This window comes from Plecotus auritus (assembly GCF_963455305.1).
Source record: "Plecotus auritus genome assembly, chromosome: 4".
NCBI classification, from domain to species: domain Eukaryota; kingdom Metazoa; phylum Chordata; class Mammalia; order Chiroptera; family Vespertilionidae; genus Plecotus; species Plecotus auritus.
The window spans coordinates 148251465-148273656 of NC_137775.1; the positions used below are offsets into that span (position 1 = coordinate 148251465).

Genomic DNA, 22192 nt, shown 5'->3' on the forward strand with positions numbered 1-22192 from the left:
CGGTGCAATTTCAATTCCATTCCCAGTCAGGGCATATGCCCGGGTTGCAGGCTCGATCCCCAGTGTGGGGAGTGCAGGAGGCAGCCGATCAATGATTCTCTTTCATCATTGATGTTTCTCTCTCTTTCTCCCTCTCCTTCCTCTCTGAAGTAAAAAAATATATATTTTAAAAAATAAAATAAAATTAGGTAGCTAAGTATGTTGCCATTTTTTTGTTTATAAGAAGCCGTAGTTGGGAAAAAAAATCAACATTAAAAGAAAGACTACAGTTTTTTAGAATTGGAGGAAAATAAAGTGTAGACTATAGATTTGAATTTTTCATTTCAAGCTGTCCTAAGGCATTAACAATATTAGAGTGAAATGTATATCTTTGGTTCTTTTCTACTCACTCAATATAAAACATAACACCCAATATTCAGTATGACATGGAATTGTGTATAATATTAATAACATATATGTGTGTATGTATATATGTGTGTGTGTGTGTGTGTGTGTGTGTGTATGTATCTATATAATAAAAAGCCAGAGGCCATAAGTGTCACAACTGGAACGACCGCTGGTCCAGTCACCATGAGGTGGCATTGATCACCTCTTGGTGCCTACTCCCTGGCCCGTGAGCGGCGGCGGGGCGGGACTGGGGACTGGCGAGTGGGCTGAACGGCTGACCTCTTGGTCTCTTCCCCCAGCCTGCAGGCTCCGATGGATCAGCGATGGCGAATGGGGGAATTGGGTGGGTGGTAGGAGGACCGGCCTGGCTGTCAGGTTGTTGGGATCACCAGCTCATCCCTGGCTGCTCCAGGGCTCAGGCCTGTGGGAAAGCAGGTGCCAGCGACTTCACCTCCATTCGCGTGTGCCAGGCCGGCCGCTGATGGAACGCGCTGCCCTCTTGGGGCTACTCACGTTGGGTTGGGTAGGTCGCGGGTGTGCCCCGCAGCTTCCATCAGCGCCTCAAGCCCCAGCAGCAGCAGCAGCAGCAGTAGCAGTGGCCCCAAGCGGGCAACGTGTTCCATCAGCGGCCGGCTGGCACATGTGCATGGGGATGAAGTTTCTGGCACATGCTTTCCCCACAGGCCTGAGCCCCCAAGCAGCCAGGGATGATCTGGTGATCCCAACGCCGGACAGCCTGGCTGGCAGAGGCAGCATTTGGCCTGGGTACTGGCGAACAGGCAGAAGATGGCCCTGATCGCAAGAGGCTAGGCCTAGGGACCCCACCTGCATGATTTCATGCGCTGGGCCTCTAGTGTGTGTGTGTGTGTGTGTGTGTGTGTGTGTGTGTGTGTGTGTGTGTGTGTGTGTGTATCTAGGTGTCTATCATCTATTTCTCTCTGTCTCTCTCTATGTCTCTCTGTCTCTCTCTATGTCTCTCTCTCTCTCTCTCTCTCTCTCTCTCTCGGCCTGATGCACGAAATTCATGCACGAGTAGGCCTTCCTTCCCCAGGCAGCCGGCAGGCACCCGGGACCCGGGCTTCCCTCACAGCCCTGTCTTTGTCCGGAAGGATGTCCAGTCTAATTAGCATATTATGCTTTTTATTATTATAGATATTAATAAAACTATACAGGTTTCAAGTATACAACTCATTTGTTAACATTAACATTTAAAAAATTTTATGTTGAATTAAATTTTTTTTCATTTGGCGTCTATACTACTAGTATACTAATAGTATTGTATGTCCATAACTGTCTGAATAGAAAGCAGTTCACCATATTCTTTTGCTCCTTTTTGTTTTCAATCTAAAAAATTGGTAATGTGCTTTGGTAGTCTGCCTTTACTTAATGCTTCTCAGAAATATATGGTGTGTCTCTTTCATGGAATCAGGATGAGGAAAATTACTTCAATGCCAGACAGCCTAAGCTCTTTTCCTTTATCTTACTTGATGCTTCAGGATTTGTTAGTGGTATGCAGCTAATATAGGTGGCAGTGACAGGAATGACAGCACTTTTTACCACTTGGTGATGGAAGTACAAAGCTCTCATGCTTGGATACATCTTATAGAGGTCTGTAAAAACAATTGTGTGAATAGAAGGGTAGATACATAGGATTATTTTACATTTTACTTTTATCATGAGGAGAAGTATTATCAAGGGGAGAAATATTGTCTTAGTTTGCATCTTTTTCTCCTGCAAATATGGATGGATATTCTTTCAAAGGCGATAGTTTTCGTATTAGTGATGAGCCTAGTTTTCCATTTGTTTTTACACCTCAGTGCCACTGTCTTCCAAATGTTTGTGAGTTGTGATATTCTAATAGTCTATTTCTTATGGTACAATAGATGTTATTATATGTAGGGTGTCCTAAAAATGTATACATACACTTTGAATAATTATAGAGGCAGTGTTTATTAAAATACATTTCATTTTCAAAATTAAGCTATCAGCTGTTAAATTTTCCAGTCTGTCAATTGTGATTTCTTTTTTTAAAAAAATTCTTTTTATATTTTGAATGTTTCCCCCCCCCCATTAAAAATATTTATTTATTTATTTATTTTTATTTTTATTTTTACTTTTTTTCCCTATTTCCAAGGTACTTTATTGGTAAAACAGGTCACAGCACTCAGCCTCGGCTGGTTCTGCCAACACACAAGCTACAAATGCTTGCCTGGCAGCTGAGGGGCACTCTGCAGTAGCATGTTTGAGAATTGAATAAAAATCCATATAAAACAAATATTCAAATAGTTTCCATAGGAACACATAAGTGTGAGCCCATCGCCTAGGCCTTCCACCTTGTTCCATCTGTGTCACCCCCACTTACAAAGACATTTCAAACTAGCAATCATTAAGTTAAGTGGTCCCCCCAATCCTTAAGTCAAGCTACACTCACGTCACAGCTACAGGAATGGCATCTACATGTTAACTTGGGCTGACGTGCAGGCTGCTGGGAGGAGCTCCATCCCGCTCTCCCAGGCGCAGGACACAGGCAGGGCGCTGGCGTCCTCCTCCACCTCGGGCGGGAAGTCGCGGTTCTGGACTTGCTGCATCAGTTGCCATATCGGCCCTGACATCACGTAGTAGATCGTCGGCCTCTGGAACCCATTGAAAGTAGAAGCAGCAGCCACGGTGTAAGCACCCATGTTTTCAGAGAGCATCCAGTCCCCCTCATGCATCTCGGGTCTTCATCATCAGAGCCCGTTTGTTCCTTTAAGACCAGTTTTTTGGCAATGATATTAACTGCAAGCGTGAAAGCTGATGCAACATAGTATCTGCCCGGCTCAGCTATGAGTGTCACTCCCGAGTCTGATGGAAAATACTTGTCCAGGGCTGGGTTGATTACACTGGTGATCTCAAATTTAAGCTTTGCATCCTTAGATCCAGGAAAGCCACCACCGATATCCAGCAGGTACATGTTGAAGCCTACCCCAGCCCTCATGTCGAAGACACAGCGGGCATCGGAGATGGCCTGCACAAAGGTCTCCGGGTCAGTACAGCCACTGCCCACGTGAAAGCTCACACCGATGACATCGATGTTTAGCTCCTTGGCCCGTTCCAAGAGAAGCCTCCTGGTCTTGAGTGTGGCACCAAATTTAACACTGAGACGACACACTGCTTTGGAGTCATCGGTGGCAATCTGCAAAACCAGCTTTGCCTTTGGATGTGCCCTGGCAACTTTCATCAGCTCGACTTCGCTATCGAAAGTCATCTTCTGGACTCCGTTACTGGCGGCGTATTTAATCTGGGACACTTGTTTACAAGGGTTTGCATAGATGATCCTCTCTGGAGGCACCCCAAGACTCTGCACCAACTGTATCTCAGTCTTGCTGGTATAGTCAAAGCCCGTCCCGATGGCAGCCAGGGTCTTCACGATGGTCCTGCTGTCATTGCATTTGATTGCATAGAAGGGGGTGACCCGTGGAAGAGCTTTTAGCCACCGCAGGTGTTTCTTTAGAATGTCTCCCAAGTCCGCGGCATAGAAGGCATCCTTATCGTCTGAAGAAGAGACTTCATTATTTTTCTGGTCCAGGATGTCCTTGGCGGTAAAGCCCTCATCAAGGAAATGGAAGTCAAACTCATCATTACTAACGATGTTCATGTTCATGGTTTCTGGATGTTCCGAAATGCTACACAAAGGAAAATGAAGACACGGGAGTTAGGAAATTACTGCCAGCTGTTCAGACGCGGCTCTCCAGGAACTCCCAGTCCATGGGAGACGGGTCCTCTCCGTGCAGCAGCGGGAATGCCTCGGAGTGCCGGACGCCTCACGCCGACCCCATGGAGCCGCCACCGAGCGCACAGGACCGCCGGCCGCCCCCGTCAGCCGCCTGCCCGGCCGCCCTCCGCCTCGCTCCCTCCCGTGAGTGGCGCCGGAGCGCTGGCAGAGGGGCGGCGGCGGCAGTGGAGGCTGAGGGGACTGACCGATATTTATTTTTAATTGAATTTATTGGGGTGACATTGATTAATAAATCATACAGGTTTCAAGTGTACAGCTCTATAACACATCATCTATTTGCTGCATCATATGCTCACCACCTAAAGTCAAGTCTCTGGTCTTTGCATTTATGATTCGGCTTTTATTTTGTTTGTTAGTTTATTCATTAGATTCCACATACAAGGAAAGTCATATGGTACTTGTCTTTCTCTGACTGGCTTATTTCACTTAGAAAAATATTCTTCAGGTCTTTTTATGCTGTTGCAAAAGGTAAAATTTCCTTCTTTTTTTTTTTTTTTATGACCATGTAGTATTCCATTGTGTCAATGTACCATAGCTTTTTTATCCACTCATCTGCTGATGGTCACATTGGTTGATTCCAAGTCTTGGCTATCTATGTATATAAAAGCCAAGTGACCGGAATGACAGGTCGCTATGACGTGCATTATGACCGGCCCAGTGAAGGGGGGCCAGCCAGCCAACCTCCTGCGGCCCCTTCCCCGGCTTGCCCCGCTCCTGATCAGCCCCCCCCCCCAACCTGATCGGGGGCGGCCCTGCCCTCCCCACTGCTGGCCTGGCCCAATCAGGCTCGTTTGGGGGTGGGGCTGGTGTTCAACCTCCTGTGTCCCCTCCCCAAAGCCGGCCCCGATTGGCCCGGATCGGGGCTGGCCTGCCAGACCCCACCCATGCATGAATTTGTCACTGGGCCTCTAGTTATAAATAACATTGCAGTGGACATAGGGGTGTATGTATTCTTTTGAATTAGTGTTTTGTGTTTCTTTGGATATATTCCCAGAAGGGGAATTGCTGGGTCATAAGGCAGTTCCATTTTTAATTTTTTGAGGAAACTCCATACTGTTTTCTATAGTGGCTGTACCAATCTGCATTCCCACCAACAGGTTTCCTTTTCTCTATATCTTTGCCAACACTTTTTTTTTTTTTGATTTATTGATGATAGCCACTCTGACAGGTGTGGAGAGTGGCCACAGGGTTTGGATAGGTTCAAGCCTCGGACTAATGAGAGGGCACAGGCCTCTCATGGCCACGTGCAAGTCCCAGCTTGGAGGGCAGAGCCCTCCCAGCACAATTATAGCCAACAGCTATAGTTGTAAGCTTGAACCTGTAGTCCAAACTTGTGGCCTCATGTGCCTGAGTGATGTGGGCTTGATAGAGTTCAAGTGCATGTAATTGAGTAGGATCGAAACCCATGAGAATGTTGTAAACATCTTGACCATGTCCTTACTTTGCCTCGTGGCATCTGGCTATAAAATAAAGACACGGCTTGTAGTCTGTGGCGCTGTCTCTCCATCCGGGAGCAGCGTCCCACCCAGACCCAGCTTTTATTCCCTTGTCTGTCTTTTCTCAATCCTTCACTGCCCCTTCTCAGGGTCACTGAACCTGGCTGAGCTGGCATGGCACATAAGGTGCCCTGGGGCTGAGTATGCCATGGCCGTGCTGGCTCGCCACAGACAGGTGTGAGGTGATATTTCATTGTGGTTTGAATTTGCATTTCTTTGTTGATTAGTGACGTTGAGCATCTACACTAATAAAAGAGTAAAATGCAAATTGACCGTACCTTCACAACACCCACCAGCCAATCAGGAGTGAGTATGCAAATTAACCCAACAAAGATGGCGGGTTAATTTGCATACGCAGGCGCCTAGTGGCCGGGGCTGGACACTTGCATCATTGCCATGGTGATAGCACAGGCATTCTGCACCGCCCCAGCTGCTCTGGGCCTCTGGGCAGCGTGGGGAAGGCGGAAAGGCGGCTCCCGCTGGAGTGAAGGTGGTGCCGGCAGCCAAAGGAAGGAAGGCCCATTCTTGCATGAATCTTCGTGCATCGGGCCTCTAGTCTTTTTATAAAAAGTCAGTCTTCAAATTAGTTTTCTTCTGTAAACTCTAACCTACAATTCTGTGTTCTCTTTGCATTTCTCTAAGAGCTGATCATCTCTGAGTATTTTAGATCTTTTTTCCTGCCTTATCTAGGTTTAATTTTCTCTTTTATAATAGTATCTGAGCTCCTTTCCCCCCTAACATTTATTATAATTTATTATTATCTCATGGTTAGCTTTCTTTGAGTTTACTGCAGTTCCATAAGGGGCTTAGATTCAGAAGGAGTGCATTTAAGTGGCTATCTCTGAGATGTAAAGAAAATAGGCTCTAAAAATTTCCTTTAGTTTTTATTTCTCATCTTATTTAGTGGAAAGGGAGAAAAGAAATAGATTATTTTACACTTTTCCCTTTGTTTCTTCCCACCATTTAGAAAAGTAATGTGCTTCACAGTTTGTCAGGTCACCTTTCTTACCTTTAATAAGATAATCTGGACTGTAGCTTGAAGCTATTTATTGTAACAGAAAAAGGTTTAGGTATTTGATATCTTATCAATATTATTTTTTAGAACTATTGCTGTATGTTTTTTAATATTCTCAAATTATTTTTATAAAGCTATTAAGGGATGAAGGGGATATGTGTATAATGAGTTAGATGAATATAATAAACTATTTTTAAAAAGCAAAGGATATTTACATTTTGTACTTTATATACCTTGATATTTTTTCATTATATTTATAATTTTTTATAATTAAAAGATTACTGAAGAAGAAAATATAGTTAATGGAAAAACTGAATAAACTAATATATAAAATTATAGTACTTTAAAAAAATTTTAAAAATATATTTTATTGATTTTCTACAGAGAGGAAGGGAGAGGGATAGAGAGTCAGAAACATCGATAAGAGAGAAACATCGATCAGCTGCCTCCTGCACACTGCCTAGTGGATATGTGCCTGCAACCAAGGTACATGCCCTTAACCGGAATTGAACCCGGGACCCTTGAGTCCACAGGCCGACGCTCTATCCACTGAGCCAAACCGGTTAGGGCTAAAATTATAGTACTTTAAAACATCAATTTGAAATTTTTATCTTAAATAGTTTCTAATAACTAGAACATTCTTGAATAATATTATTGATCTTATTTAGTTGAATTTGCTGCTTTGCCAGAAATGCTTTTTTTGTTTTGGCCCTTTTTATCTATGTACTTTATACAAAATATAATTTAAAATTTATTAGTTCATTGAGGCTAATCTTGTTTCTTATGGTTCTTTTTATGGCCATCTAAAATTCTTCAATCTCTTATCCCAGTTGTCTTTCTTGTCAGTTGGCATTCCCTTTTGATTCTGCCTTCACATTGCCTGTCACATCTATGTGCTCCTTTGCAGAGCTACTACCAGGCCTTCATTACGTATCCAGGTAATGGCAACAGTTTCCCATCTTCTGTGTTTTACCCAGCAACAGTTTTGTTTCTCAGCTTCCCATTACTGTTTTACCCAATTAACTTTTCTACATATTGCTGTTTATTATTATTATTTATGTAGCTCATTTCTAATGTTTTATTCCCCTCCTCCGATTTCTCTGCTGGCATTAAAGGCCTTCTGCCTTTTGCCCCAATTTAACTTACCAGCTGAACTTCTCACTACTGTATTACTTCTAAAGAAAACAATTGACCATTTCCAGAATATGTTTCAGTAGCTTCCCTCAACAATGCTTTTGTTTATAGTGTGTGTGTGTGTGTGTGTGTGTGTGTGTGTGTGTGTTTAATAAGAGAGTAACTTATTGCCCTAGCTGGCTTGGCTCAGTGTCAGTGGACAGAGTGTCGGCCTGCGGACTGAAGGGTCCCAGGTTTGATTCCAGTCAAGGGCACATGCTTGGGTTGTGGGCTTGATCCCCAGTAGGGGGCGTGAAGGAGGCAGCCGATCAATGATTCTCACGATTGATGTTTCTGTCTCTCTCTCCCTCTCCCTTTCCCCCCCCAAAAAAAATCAATAAAAATAAATATTTAAGAAAAAAGAATAGCTTATTGATTTTTAAAGAGAGAGGAAAACATCAATATAAGTGTGACATCAATTGGCTGCCTACTGCACATCCCCCACTAGGGATTGAGCCTGAAACTAGGCATGTGCCCTGACTGGGAATCGAACCAGCAACTTTTCAGTGCACAGGATGATGCCCAACAAACTGAGCCACACCAGCCAGAACTGTTTATATATTATTTTTAAACCCAACATAATTTCTTTTTCTTAAGTTTATTAACTTTATTCTTTTTGTAGCATTTATCACATTCTACCTTTTTAATAGATACTGCTATACTTTTTATTACCTTGATTCTAGATTTTAAGCTCTGAGGGTAATGACTCTATTCCATATGAATATGAGTATTTGCTGTAATGCCTTCTACATTGTAAGAATTAAAGTGTTAATTGCATTACAAAGCTTACTTAAATGTTCAGTCATAAAATGTAAGAAAACCAAAAGTTTTATTGACTTTAGAAAATAGTCTTGAAATTACAATGCTGACTAAAGAGCTAATAAGGACCTATTTCCTTTCACTTTTTAGGTTTTCACTTTTAAGTCTAATCAGTTAAATGAGGATTTTGATTTTTAATGTCCAAAGAACTGAGATTTTGCTATAATTTTATTTGGAGTATTAAAAAATAGATCACATACCTATAAATTGACTTATGATGAGTGAGAAGTACAGAACTATTATGAATGCCATTTAAAAAAAAGCATAACTGTAAATAATTCAATTTTCATAATAGGTTGACCATCTGTTGGGGCTAGTTGGTAGAATAATAACCTCCTTAAAGTAACAAATCAAACAAAAGAGAAAATAACAGTTTCATATCTTGTTGAGCTCATCTTCAGTTAGTTTTTACAATAATACTTCTCATTTTTATAATTTTAAAGAACTAACCCAATTAACTAATTGAAATTGATAACTTTGCTTGTGGTTTTTGACATATGGATAGAAAAACGTAATTTTAAGAAGGATTCACACATTGAATTTACTGTTATTTCTGTTTCTTTTGCATTAAAAAAATTCATTCTAACATGAAAAATTACCATTAACGCTTTTTTGGTTAAAGTTATTTGAAATTGAAAAATTTATACATGGTAGTGAAAGTTGTCATACGGTAAAAAAATTTTCACCTATTCATAGAACAAACATTTAACAAAAACATTGTTCTATCTCTCCTCTCATTTAAGCTGAGGTAATTGCAAACATATGTGTTTCTTTTTTTAAAAGCTAAACTTATAAATATAATTTTGATTGATATATTATTTAACATTAAAAAGCTATTAGAAATTGTCTGGTATATATGCTTTTTCTTTATTGTAAGTCAGTGGTATGCTTTTGTTTACCTGAAAGATCATTACAAGTGGGCAGAGATGCTTGTTAATTGTCTGTTTCAATGTCAAGTGTAGAAATAATAACAGTTAGAGGGCAACATTATAATATTTGCCATTTATTTATTATTTTGATAGATTACTTATTACAGAGAACAAGAGGGCTTGAAAGCAGTTTAGGCAAATATATTAGAAAAGTGTCTTTTAACTGAGTCTTTTGGCATGTATATAGACTTGAGGGTTAAAAATACTTAAAACACAAAGGGTTTTCTCTTAATATGAAAACTCTAAAAATAGTTGAATTTTTATTAAGATTATAAAACTAAATATTAAAATTTTACTTTACGCTTGGAAGTTCAACTATACAATAAGTTTAAATTTTTTAAATTAATATATTAGCAGATATTTTATACCAAATATATTTATCAAATGAAAATTTTCTTAATATCTTTGTTTATGAATTCTTAATTTGTCTTCTAGGTTTCAAGAAATAAGTCCTATGGTATATTTTGTCAAATAGCAGCATTTCTTTAATTTTATAAAAGGGTAGAAAATAAGTAGGAAGAAATTAATTTCAGCTTTGCCAAGATTTGACATTGTTAGCATTATTATCGGAAGTAAATAAATTTGTTGTGTAACCTCAGGGAATTCAAGTTATTGCATGATGCTCATTTTCCCAAGGATTAGGGTATTCAGTAAACTTGACTGAATGAATTTCATTTATTTACATAAAAGTAATATATTATTCAATTGTTTAATAGAAAATTTAATTAAAAATGAGTTGCTACTTTATTTAGTGAATATAGTGTTAAAAATAGAATAAAAATTATCTAGTTAATCAAATGATAAGGTAGCAAGTATTTGCCCACTTTAAGTAATTTATTGCTGTTTTTCTGATACAGTTATACTTAGCACTCAGGAATAGATTATTAGATTATTACAGTTGAAAAATATTTGATAAGAATTCCCAAACCTGATATCTATAGTTAGGATTAGTAATTTCATAATTTTCCAACATGAGTTGAAGATTGGAGACAAAAATGCTTAAATTAAGTGGTGTAGAGTGAAACAAATTGACAAAGTTTATTGCCACTTTAATGATTTTCAGAGTGGAAATAGAACTACTGTATTTTGAAACATTTGGGAGTTACAGGTAGGGTAGTAACATTGTATAAATTGTATTACTCTAAAGTTGCTATATATCTAAAATTAAAAATAGTTGACTTTGTTAAGCTTTTCTACAATAATATAGTCCTTTCTTTTTCCCTGGTATTCAGATTTTATTAGTTAATTTTTATTACACAAAAAGAACTTGAATAAAGTTATTTTACTACATTGTTTTTGCCAGTAGACTGTATTAATTCCAAGCATTTGGCTTAGACTGAAGCAAAGTGAGAAAAGGAAGAATGAGGTTGGTGCTTTAGTTTTCTTCCTTCTCTTTATTATCAGTTCATTTGTATAGTATATGTTTTTAGAATGTCAAACTCTTTTTCATAATAAACTTGACTTTAAAAAGTTTCCCTATTTTGGTGTGCAATATAGGTTATTTGTTTTTTGTTCTTGAATATTAAAATCCTGATAAACCCTACAATTTCTACATTTAAAAAAAGGATAAAGTTTTATACATGGTTCATTATTTTTGGTGCATCAAATATTCTAGCAAGTTGACTATTTCAGAAAACAATATAGTGGTACAGAAAATTCTGGATTGTTTTGATTATTTGGAGCTGTAATTTTGGTTCTTATGTTAAAACACTATTCCATTTGTCATACAAATATATCTATAGTTTGTGGCTTAGAAACAATATACTTTATAAAAAAGAAAAAACAAGGATACCTGTGTCAGTTATATTTTTAAGTTATAGACTATTTTAAGGCTATGTATTTATTATTTAGAAAATATGACTTACATGAATATCTTCTGATGGACATAATATTGACAAAATATACATATGATATTACTTTAACAAACTGCCATGCAACAAATACATTAAGTTATGAAGAAATTGAATATATATGACCTAATCTAATCTTGACATTTACATTGAAAATTTACAACATAACCAATACTTAAAATGTTTTTTTCTTATATTTGGCAGTAATTTTACTTTTTACAATTTAAATTTAAAACTTCTGAATGTGGATTTGGTAAAACTTGGACTTTTCCTTAGTCGGTGACAACCTGAGGTACTAAACATTTTTCTCTTATTTCACTGTCTTCAAAGGTAATTTTATTTCTTTTAGGGTCTATCCAAGAGTTGTGAATTACAGCATTATTAGGCATGGGATCAGCTTCTACTATGGAAACAACTCGCTTTTTCATTTTACTTTTCAAGACCTTTTGAAATTTTTGTCTTGTGAATGCATATAATAGAGGGTGAAATATAGTTGTTCCATAAGCCATGACTAGAAAACACAGCCTTAATTTTACTAAAAGGTCACTTGGGCCTAAACATAAAATGGTGGTATTTAAAACAGAAATTGGTGTCCAGCAGAGAAGAAATGTAGAAATAATCAATAAAGACATTCTGAAGACTCTTTTCTGCCTTTCTCTTCGTTCACGGTGTCGTTTCACAGCTCGCCGGAGGGCAATTATTACAGAGACCGAAGTTCTTACACCAAAGACTACATTTCTCCCACCACTGCTTTGTGACATGTCTGTAGTCTCATGTTGCGTGGTTAGAGAAATAGTCTTTTTTTTTCTTGCTTTCTTCTTCTGTCCTGTTGAAAATCTGGTACCTATTCGAATATTGAGAGCCTGAAGTATTTTGGTGTATGTGATTAACATTACTATGACAGTGAAAAAGAATATTGGAATCTGTACAAGCAGGTGGTAATACATCCCCAGTTCAGTGTAGTATTCATTTGTACTGACACACAAAAGTGTCTTATTTTCCCATGTATTTCCACTTCGAAGACTGAAAAAATTTACCTCAATAAAGGGAATCAGGAAAGAGAAAAATGAAAAAATCCAAATGGATATCATTAGCATTATAGCTCTGCCCATTGTCAGAATTCGGTTTGCAGGTTTTACAGAGATGTCATATCTGTCCAGCGTGATAGCAAAAACGTTGATCGCTGTTGAGACACTTGCAAAAGATACACAGGCTTCATGGAAACAGCAGATAAGAGCAGTGTTACTTTCCAGTGAAAGCAGAAGGATAACTATAGTTAGAGGAATACATCCCACACAAATTATTACATCAAGTACATGAAGATTCATTGTAATAATGTTACTGACAGAGTTGATTAAGTTGGATTTCATGCAGTAAAGTACCAGTACGGTGAGGTTGCTGCCAAGTCCCAACACGATTTCTAACATGAGAAATCCGGTGAGAGACGCTTGAAAGCTTAATGGATATGATAGTGGTTGGTACATTTTGGTGTTGATGTCATCAATGTCATCTCGAACTGTAATGTTAGATTCAGACTGCATGTTGATTTCCAGAATGGGAGAAAAACACATTCTTTTGGAGCAGTTGATTTTTTTCCCTAGAAAGTGAAATAGAAAAACTATTTGATTATTTGGCAATTTAAATGACATATTACGTGTTCTTTGTGGAAAAAATACACACCTTTTGTATTGTGTACTTAGTTTAATTTTTAAGTTTGTAAACTGTTAATGGAAAGCAGAATTAGGAAATAGCAAGGTTGAATTACTTTGATGTAAAAGGAAATTGGGTTCTCCCTTTGAAGAAATAACTATATGGGGTTTACTTTTGTAGAGTTCAAAATTATTTCATACACTGAAAACATTCTACTCATGTGGGTTTTTCAAGCTTATTATTTGAGACACAGTATATTTTTGAATAATAAAACTGCCCATTATGCAAAACTGCTTTTAGCCTAGTGTTTTAAGATTTCATTTTAAAGTGTTGTGAGTAGGTGGGAAATAAACATTGTTTTAATTTGTTCTAGTATAATTAGTGTAGGTATAATTATTCCCCTGAGATTTCAAATGAACAGGACAAGTGTTCATTTAGAAGGTAAATGGTAAAGAGTACCAGTTTGCTTTAAATTACTTTGTTCATGTTCTTGATTGTAATTCATATTCACAAGTCAACAGTGTGATTAAGGGATATTTGGAGTTTTTTCCCCCAAAGAATTAGAGAAAGGATAGATATTTCACATTTAATCATGAAAATGCTCACTGAACTTTATAGTGAGCAAACTTATATTATAAAAATTGGAAGAACAAGGATATATGTTAAAGTAAAACGTCGCAAAGCTTGGAACAATAATCACTCCTAGGAATGATTTATTTTGTGACCACACCCTCTTGTATCTTGTGGAAGGAGAAAATGGAAATTTAATATCATATTAAGAAGTAGCCATTTTTGAAGTGGTTTAAAATACTGTATCAGTTGATTTTATATAAGCAGAATTTTTAAAGTAAAAAAAAAAATGAAATTCTAGGGAAAAGGGAGTATCTGAAGCCCATTTTCTGAGGAATCTTTTAAAGTTACACATTCTCTCTGGAACATTTTATTTAAATCACCCTGTATATAATTTTGAGGAAACTTAAAAAAAAACCAAAAACAACCTCTTGCTAATTCATTCAAATCTATATTTTAATATATAGAGATTTAGGGTAATTCATAAAACTAATGTCTGATTTTCTGGGCAAACTATCAGTAACCAGTAGTATATTCAGCTAAAATATAAAATCATCCAACCAACTATATTTCACATTTTGAGTACAGAATTTTGATTGCAAAATCATAAGCATAAATTATAAAGGCTAGTAATTTTCAGAACATAGGTTAACCTCTTGATGTTACCTTTTGTAAGTTCTAGAATACAATTTTATCTATGCATATTATTTTAGGAGTAATATTTCAGAAGCACAAATGATAGCAATATTTCTTTTGAACTTCGTATAAAATATTACCAGAGGCACATATTCAAGTTAGTGAAGGTCTTAGCTAACATTGAAAACCTATAAAAATGGAAAATTTTAAGTGTGTCAAATTTTCAAATTTTCTGAATTGACTGATTAAACATCAGGTCTTTGTCACATCAGTTAGATTTTTAAGTAAATAAAGCAGAAATGTCAAGTTAGGTGATAATGAAGAAAAATGCATCTCCTCTAGAGCAAGATTCTTTTCTTTTGTAAATGTTAAACTATGATGGGGAGCATGCATCTTCTGACCTACCTGTTTGCTGTTGCCTTATAGGCCTTTTGGCTCACTATAGCAGTTTTTCACAAATTGATGCATGATGTCATTGACAAATTTTGACATGAATTTTTACCTGACAGCAGTGAAGTAGCTGTGTTTTATTTCATGTCTTGTAGGCATTCTTTCATTTCCTCTCCAATACTTCAAATGCATGAATTGTGAGATTTAGTTGGCTGATGGATTTCTAAAGACCAGTAAACAATATTTTTGTTTGTTTTGTCTTAAAAAGTCACGACCAAGCAAAACTTCTTCAAATGATAGGAATTATGATTCCCTTTATAGAAATATATGATAGCGTCTTTTTATTTTCCAGAACATGTGAAAACAAAAAGGTTTCTAGCTCCTAAAATGTATTTAGACATCCTTTTGTTACACACTGTTTCTATAGCAGTCTTGATTATTTTGAAATGATTTCTAGATCACATAACTTGTTTTATATTATAAATCCGGTCCATGTTCTTTTGATAAAAACCATCTGCTATTTAATCTGGTTTGTTTTCATTAAAAGAGGATATATAATTGGTCATAAAACTCCAATGGAAAAATCCTTTAATATCAATTAATAAAAATATCTGAATATTTAGTGCAGAAAATACTTGCTAAAGCTTCTTGAGCTTGCTGGTAATATTTGGCATTCTTATTTTGGTAATCCATGTTTCATTGTTTCTTTAAGAATCAGTAGCTCCACAATTCTGGTATATTAAAGTATAAACACCCTCTTTAAAGTGCTCACCATTTTGTCTTCGGGGTTTTACAATTATATTGTTTTTCTTTTTGTGGTTATTTTATATAGCATCTTCTGTCGATGATTACTGTTGATATGTTACATCCCAGCAGTAATGTAGACCTATACTCTCTGGTTTTAACTCCTTAGTAACTTAAAATCATATGTTACAAGAATATCCTGCAGTTTATAGTTCAGACAGCTAGGTAGATAGATGCTTGATCAGATGCATTCTTCATATTTTCAGTTGTAAGTACTGAATTAGCTGCTGTGGGCCCTTGTGTAAAAGAAAAAAAAAGGTTAAGAAATAGGGCTTCCTAATAATTTCAGGTTAATTGAAAGTTACTTTAGTTTTGTTTATTTTAATACTACATATAGCATTTGTTATCACAGTAAGCAAACTGTATTTTTATAGCCACAGCTTATACACAAATTTAATGGTTTCTTTAATTACAATATTCTCTTTCCCTAACAAGGATTGTAAATTATTTAATAACAGAATTAACATCACAAATATAACCATGAAAGAAAAGCTGTAGTTTTTTAAAGCTAACTGATTACTGCTCTCATTTTTAAGCAAACCTGTATTTTCAAAGATTATGAGCAATTAGCTTATATTAAAAATACTGTCATTCCCTCATGTCTTTATAATAAATTGAACAATATTTCCTACTGTAAAATATTGTAACTTTCTACATTATAGCACATGGTTTGAATTTAATTGATTAAAACAGATTTTATGGTAAGTTATAAATTTCCATTGAAGAATTATTTATGTAATTGAAATATAAAAGATAAACTGCAAAATGTAACTGCAAATTAAATAATTTTCAATGACCATGTCCAATGATAAACTGAACCAAAAATTGAGTAATAAATAATAGCTAAATAGTAAACCTGGTTCTTTTAAGAAAAATAAGCATTTCTTAAGAAAAACTGTGTTGATGACTCTTAAGATTATTTAGTATATTTGAAGTGACTTAAAAGCTGATGTCTTCGTAGTGAATTAACAAAGAATATTTTTGTATTTAACATAGCATCTTAAAATTACATATAAAATATTTCATGTCTTAAAATAAATAAATCTAAAAGATACATGTTTAACAATAAGTAATATTAAGCAAATAAACTCTTAAAATTCAGGCTATTTTTCCAAGTAATTTTACCCTTCTATGCCAGTTCAAAAGCAGCTGCATACTATAATAAGGAATCTTACCTCCGCTAAAGATTTGATAAATTCCTGATGTAGTTGAAGCGTTTCCAGTTTTGATTGATTCATTTTGTTCACTTGCTAGGAGAGGACTTGGGAAGAGAGTCATAAACATCTCTTCGAAAAGACCTTAATGAAAATATGTGTCTCTACTGTGCCATTGTTTCAGCAGTACTGCTAATGTATGGAACATGTAGTGCTGCTTAGAGGCTGCTGCAGTCTCTCACTCTTCCTCCTGTGGAATCAATAAGCGTCTGAAAATACATAATGAAAGTAATTTAACATGCTGAAATCTTCTTGTCTCCAGAGACAACATATTCTAAAAAGGAACGGCACTGCTTTTCAGAGGAAAGCCTGTTCTGGGCAGCTTTTGCAGAATGACAGCCTACCTTGTCGCTGCTCTCCACTGCAGAGAGATGCAGTGCATTCACTAATTTTGATTGGTCAGTTGTATTGGGCTTGAACTGTGTTCATATGTATAGCAGGGCTCCCCCCACACACTGTTTTTATATAAGGATGCTTTTTTAAAAGGCTATATTTATAAGTGTTTGTATGTTGCTCTTAAATAGAACATGAGTAAATTAGTCCTTTAAAAATATATATTCTGGTTTGTTGTTTATTTATGCCAAACATTAAAATGCAGGGAGGTGGGGGGTGGGGGGGCGGTTCACAAAAGAATTCACTTTGTAAGAGTATGTATTCTTTTAAAAGCCCAGAAAATTGCACCTGAGATATTTTAGTCATATATGTTTTTGGTTGAGATTCTTTGTTGTACAAATAGAAAGCCACTGCATCTTTACTGTGAACCACATTGAATTTCAACCAGTTTGTTTGTATTCAAGTCATCTTCTCTGTGTATTCCAAATTGAGAACATCTCAAGTTGCTAAATGTTTTTTTAAAAGATCCATTTCTATTAGTATATTCTGTGTATAAAGATTTAATCATGTGCATTACTTTTGAGATTACTATTCAGTCTTCACCTTTATTAAAACCTTTAATTAGTAGCGTTATACTGATCATTCACCATAATATTTTATTTCAATTGGCTACTTCTATTTTAGTGTATAGCAATGTCCTAACTATTATATATAGCTATATGCTAATGTTATTGGGTGAATATTTTGGTAAGGGGGAAAGGGAGTTAGTTACAAGTCTTCATAAATTATAAAGCTGAATTATTTTGAGATAGATATGCTATCAAAAGAACAAATGGTATAATATGTAATTAATGTAAAATATTACTTTGAAGTCAGATTTCTATTTGTTCACCTATAAATAATTTTCTATTCTCAACATTGAGGAGTATTTTTTTAGACTTGAGTATATATAGTAGCTGTCTTCTATCTGTTGAAACAATAGAAGACATAATGCAAATTGATTGGATTATTAGGATATTGATATCATCTATTTCCATTATTTTAGGAATATTAGTGATCATTTATTAAAGTGTATGCTAAATTTTAAATATGTAATTAGAATTGTTACTTTATGATTTTGAAAAGCAGTGTACATTTTTATAATTTGTTGGTAGAGTTGAAGCTATACAGGGGGCTGGCTGAGTAGTATGTGAGTTTTGAATTGCATTTTAGTAGAAGTTGAGAGTAATGTAGTGGGAAATTTTATTGTGAATTTCTAAAATTTTTTGCATAGCCTTCTGTGGCAAGGCTTTGGTAATGCTAAAAAATTTAAATGTTGTGCCACTTTTCATGCATTTTGAAAGTTAGAACAAAAGATCTTGTTAAGATGTTACCCATGTTGAAAGATAGTGTGTGCATGTGCACAGACTCATTATTTGAAGCTTACCAGATGTACCTGTTAATAATGCAGATTTTGTAATCAAAGAAAACACAATAATTTCAAGAGAAATATCAAAAGTGCTTTATTCAAAGTAATGTACATCGCTAGCTACACATTTCCCCCATCTTTCAGGTAATTTGTGGATACTGTCCCAATAGAACTTTTCTTGTTTTGAGGCAAACCATTCAGAGACCCAATTTTCCACTTCTTTGTATGTTTTGAAGTGCTGCTCAGAAAGTGGTAATCTGAAGGAGCAGGGTCTGGTGAATATGGCAGGTGGGTTAATACTACCCAGGCAAGATCTTTTAATGTGACTTTAACTGGTTTTGAAGTGTGTGATGGTGCGTTATCATGAAGCAAAATTACTTTGCCGTGTCTTCTGGCACATTCTGGTCGTTTCATGATCAAAGCGTGATTCAAATTGATTATTTGTTGTTGGTAGTGATCAGTATTAATGGTTTCACCTGGTTTTAGAAGCTCATAATACACCACACCTTCCTGATCCCACCAAGTGCAGAGCATTGTCTTCTTTCCGAAGTGATTTGGCCTTGCAGTCAATGTTGATGGTTGACCTGGATCAACCCATGATTTTGTGCATTTGGGATTCTCAAAATAAATCCACTTTTCATCGCCAGTCACAATTTGATGCAAAAAAAACTTTCTTTCGTGCCATTGAAGCAACATTTTACTGATGAATTTTTGGTTTTCCATTTGTCTTTTGTTCAGTTGATGTGGCACCCATTTTCCTTTCTCTAAAATCTTTCCCATTGCTTATAAATGATTGGAAATTGTTTAATCTTTTAATCTTTAATTAACGTTTAATCTTTCTGCAAGTTGTTTTTGAGTTTGACACGCATCTTCATCCAATAATGCTTGTAATTGTTGGTCTTCAAACTTTTTCAGTTGACCTGGGCATTCTTTGTCGAAATCATCACTTTTAAAGTGTTTAAATTAGCATTCACAAGTATCTTGAGATGGAGCATGTTCACCATAAGCTTCCCAAAGTATATGATAACTGTCAGCATTTTAAAATAATGAATTAAAACTTCCCTCAAATGTTCTTTTTTTTGGTATGAAATTCGACATTTTTAAGCGTAAAAATACCTATGATGTTAACACCTTCAGCAAATTTGAAATATGCAGTTTTGAAGCTTGCTGTCAATACCAAATTGCATATATATCAACATATGTGTAATTCCATCTATTAAAAAAATATGCATTATTAACCGGTACACCTGATAAAACTAAAACCAGAGAAAAGGTATTAGCATCAGTTGACACTTGTGGTGGGGATGAGAAATTATTAGCATGTTAGAGTTCAAGTATTTGCCTGTATATTTCATTAAAATAATCCTATGAAATTGGGGAAACCGAGACACAGAGAAGTTTAATGACTTCAAAGTAGCAGAACTAGTGTTAGAACTCAGCAAACTCCCCTCTACCAGTAGTTTGTCTTCTCTCTTTAGAAAATTCTGAAGGTACTTGGGATTTAGTTTTGGGTGATCTGGGTTTACACACTACTTATTAGTTAGCTACATGATTTTGGGCCAGTCAGACATTTTCTGGGCCACAATATAACTTTGATTTTTTTTGTTGAATATATTTCTGTGCTTTAACTCTCTGTGAGGAAGTATTTCCAAGTTAAATTGAGACTATTTTGAAAAAACAAATTATGGGATCTCTGTAAAAAACAATGGCAGCAGAGCCCTGGCTGGTTTGGCTCAGTGGATAAAGCGTCAGCCTGTGGACTGAAGGGTCCCAGGTTCGATTCCGGTTAAGGGCATGTACTGGGTTGAGGGCTTGATCCCCAGTAGGGGGCTTGCAGGAGGCAGCTGATCAATGTTTCTCTTTCATCATTGATGTTTCTATCTCTCTCCCTCTCCCTTCCTCTCTGAAATCAATAAAAATATTGAAAAAAGTAATGGCAGCAGAAAAGCTCCGGTCTGGACATTGCTCTATCCCCTGTGCAAGTGATTTGTTGTTAAAGATACACAATGTATTACAAACAACAATTTTTTTATTATGTACAATGTTTAGTATGGTTTTCTTTTAAACACCACAAATTGGTTTTGTGGTTACACGGTTTTCTGATTTCTCAGCAGGATAACCCTAACTTCCTTTGTCTTTAACAAAGGTGAAAATATCTATACCTCTGTATTGAAAATCAGATGGTATTATTTCATGAAAAAATTAATATCAAATTACATACATCAGAAATTATAAACATTCTTATTTCCATAGTAACAAATTTTCATACTTGTTCGTTTAACATATTTTGTATTCATGTAGAATACTAATTTTGCAAAATGCTACAATTGGTGATTTAAAGCCAAATTTTGTTATGAAATATCTATAGATTATTAATTAGTTATTTTAACAACCTGGGAAAGCAGTTTAACTTTTCTAATGACAACTGAACAACATACATGAATATAACCCTAAATATCTCTATTAAAGTCCCTTTTCACAAGTTATATTTATCTTTTTAGTTATAGTTTGATTGCATAGGAATTTTAATTTCTAAGCTTCCTGTTATGGGAGCCTTTAAAATTTAATTTTATGAATTTTCCCCCTTAAATTTGGACAGTGGTGAGTGTGAGAGTTTATTGTTTACATTTACATTGCACTATTTATATCACACCCCTGTAGTTCTGATGCTACATTTTTTTATGATTCAGAGTTTGTATGTAAAAAAACTTTACAAAATATTGGAATGAACCACAATTGAAAGTACTTTGAAACTGTTTACGAAGTATATATGCAAAAGCTGTTTCTAATAGCTGAAAAGTCACTTTTTAAATTGTATTTAGGTATACATATGTTCTTTTGAATTAGCGTTTTGGGCTTCTTCGGGTAAATTTCCTGAAGTGGAATTGCTGGGTCATGAGGCAACTCCATTTTTAATTTTTTGAGGTAACTCTATATTGCCTTCCACAGCAGCTGCACCAAACTGCATTCTCACCAAGAGTGCACAAGGGTTCCTTTTGTCCACATCCTCACCAACACTATTGTTTGTTGATTTATTGATGAAAGTCATTCTGACAGGTGTGAGATGATATCTCATTGTAGTTTTAATTTGCATCTCTGTAATGATTAGTGACATTGAGCATCATTTCATATGTCTGTTGGCCATATGTATGTCCTCTTGGAGAAGTGTCTATTCAGGTCCTTTGCCCATTTTTTAATTGATTATTTGTTTCTTTGGTGTTGAGTTTTACAAGTTCTTTATGAAGCTTGGATATTAACCCCTTACTAGATGTATCATTGGCTAATATGTTCTCCCATTCAGTGGGTTGTCTTTTCATTTTGTTGATAGTTTCCTTTGTTGTGCAAAAACTTTTTAATTTAATGTAGTCCCATTTGTTTGTTTATTTATTTTTGTTTTCCTTGTCTAAGGAGATATATCGGCAAAAATATTGCTACAAGAAATGTCTGAGATTTTACTGCTTGTGTTTTCTTCTAGTATTTTTATGGCTTTTGAGTCTAACATTTAAATCTTTAATCCATTTTGAGTTTATTCTTGTGTGCAGTGTAAGAAGGTAGTCTAGTTTCATTTTTTTGTGTGCATCTGTCCAATTTTCTCAACACTACTTATTGAATAGACTATCTTTATTCCATTGTATGTTCTTGCCTGCTTTGTCATATGATAATTTATTATAAAGATGTGGGTTTATTTCTGGGCTCTCTATTCTGTTCCATTGATCTATATGTCTGTTTTTATGCCAGTACCA

At 35.7% G+C, this 22192-nt stretch overlaps 3 protein-coding genes across 5 annotated transcripts in view; 1 reads left to right on the forward strand and 2 right to left on the reverse strand.

Annotated features, from left to right (window-relative positions):
• COG5 (component of oligomeric golgi complex 5) overlaps nucleotides 1–22192 on the forward strand; it is a 233785-nt gene that overhangs the window by 54495 nt on the left and 157098 nt on the right. The window lies entirely within an intron of this gene.
• Nucleotides 2999–4030, reverse strand: LOC308245966 (ornithine decarboxylase-like; the record flags this gene model as incomplete). Its single annotated transcript, XM_080663844.1, has 1 exon — nucleotides 2999–4030. One exon carries the CDS (start codon nucleotides 4028–4030, stop codon nucleotides 2999–3001), a length of 1032 nt encoding a protein of 343 aa, XP_080519970.1.
• On the reverse strand, nucleotides 9663–15600 carry GPR22 (G protein-coupled receptor 22). Of its 3 annotated transcripts, none has more exons than XM_080663914.1 (2): nucleotides 15463–15600; nucleotides 9663–13041 (listed from the first exon to the last, which is right to left on the reverse strand). In XM_080663914.1, exon 2 carries the CDS (start codon nucleotides 13013–13015, stop codon nucleotides 11717–11719), a length of 1299 nt encoding a protein of 432 aa, XP_080520040.1. In that variant the 5' UTR covers nucleotides 13016–13041; nucleotides 15463–15600; the 3' UTR covers nucleotides 9663–11716. The 3 variants fall into 3 exon arrangements, with proteins under 3 accessions (XP_080520040.1, XP_080520041.1, XP_080520042.1); XM_080663915.1 differs by lacking the exon at nucleotides 15463–15600 and adding an exon at nucleotides 14803–14939; XM_080663916.1 differs by lacking the exon at nucleotides 15463–15600 and adding an exon at nucleotides 14706–14834.

Excerpts from the sequence above, each read along its gene's own strand:
- GPR22 (XM_080663914.1), bottom strand. The coding sequence starts at position 13,015 with ATGTGTTTTTCTCCCATTCTGGAAATCAACATGCAGTCTGAATCTAAC.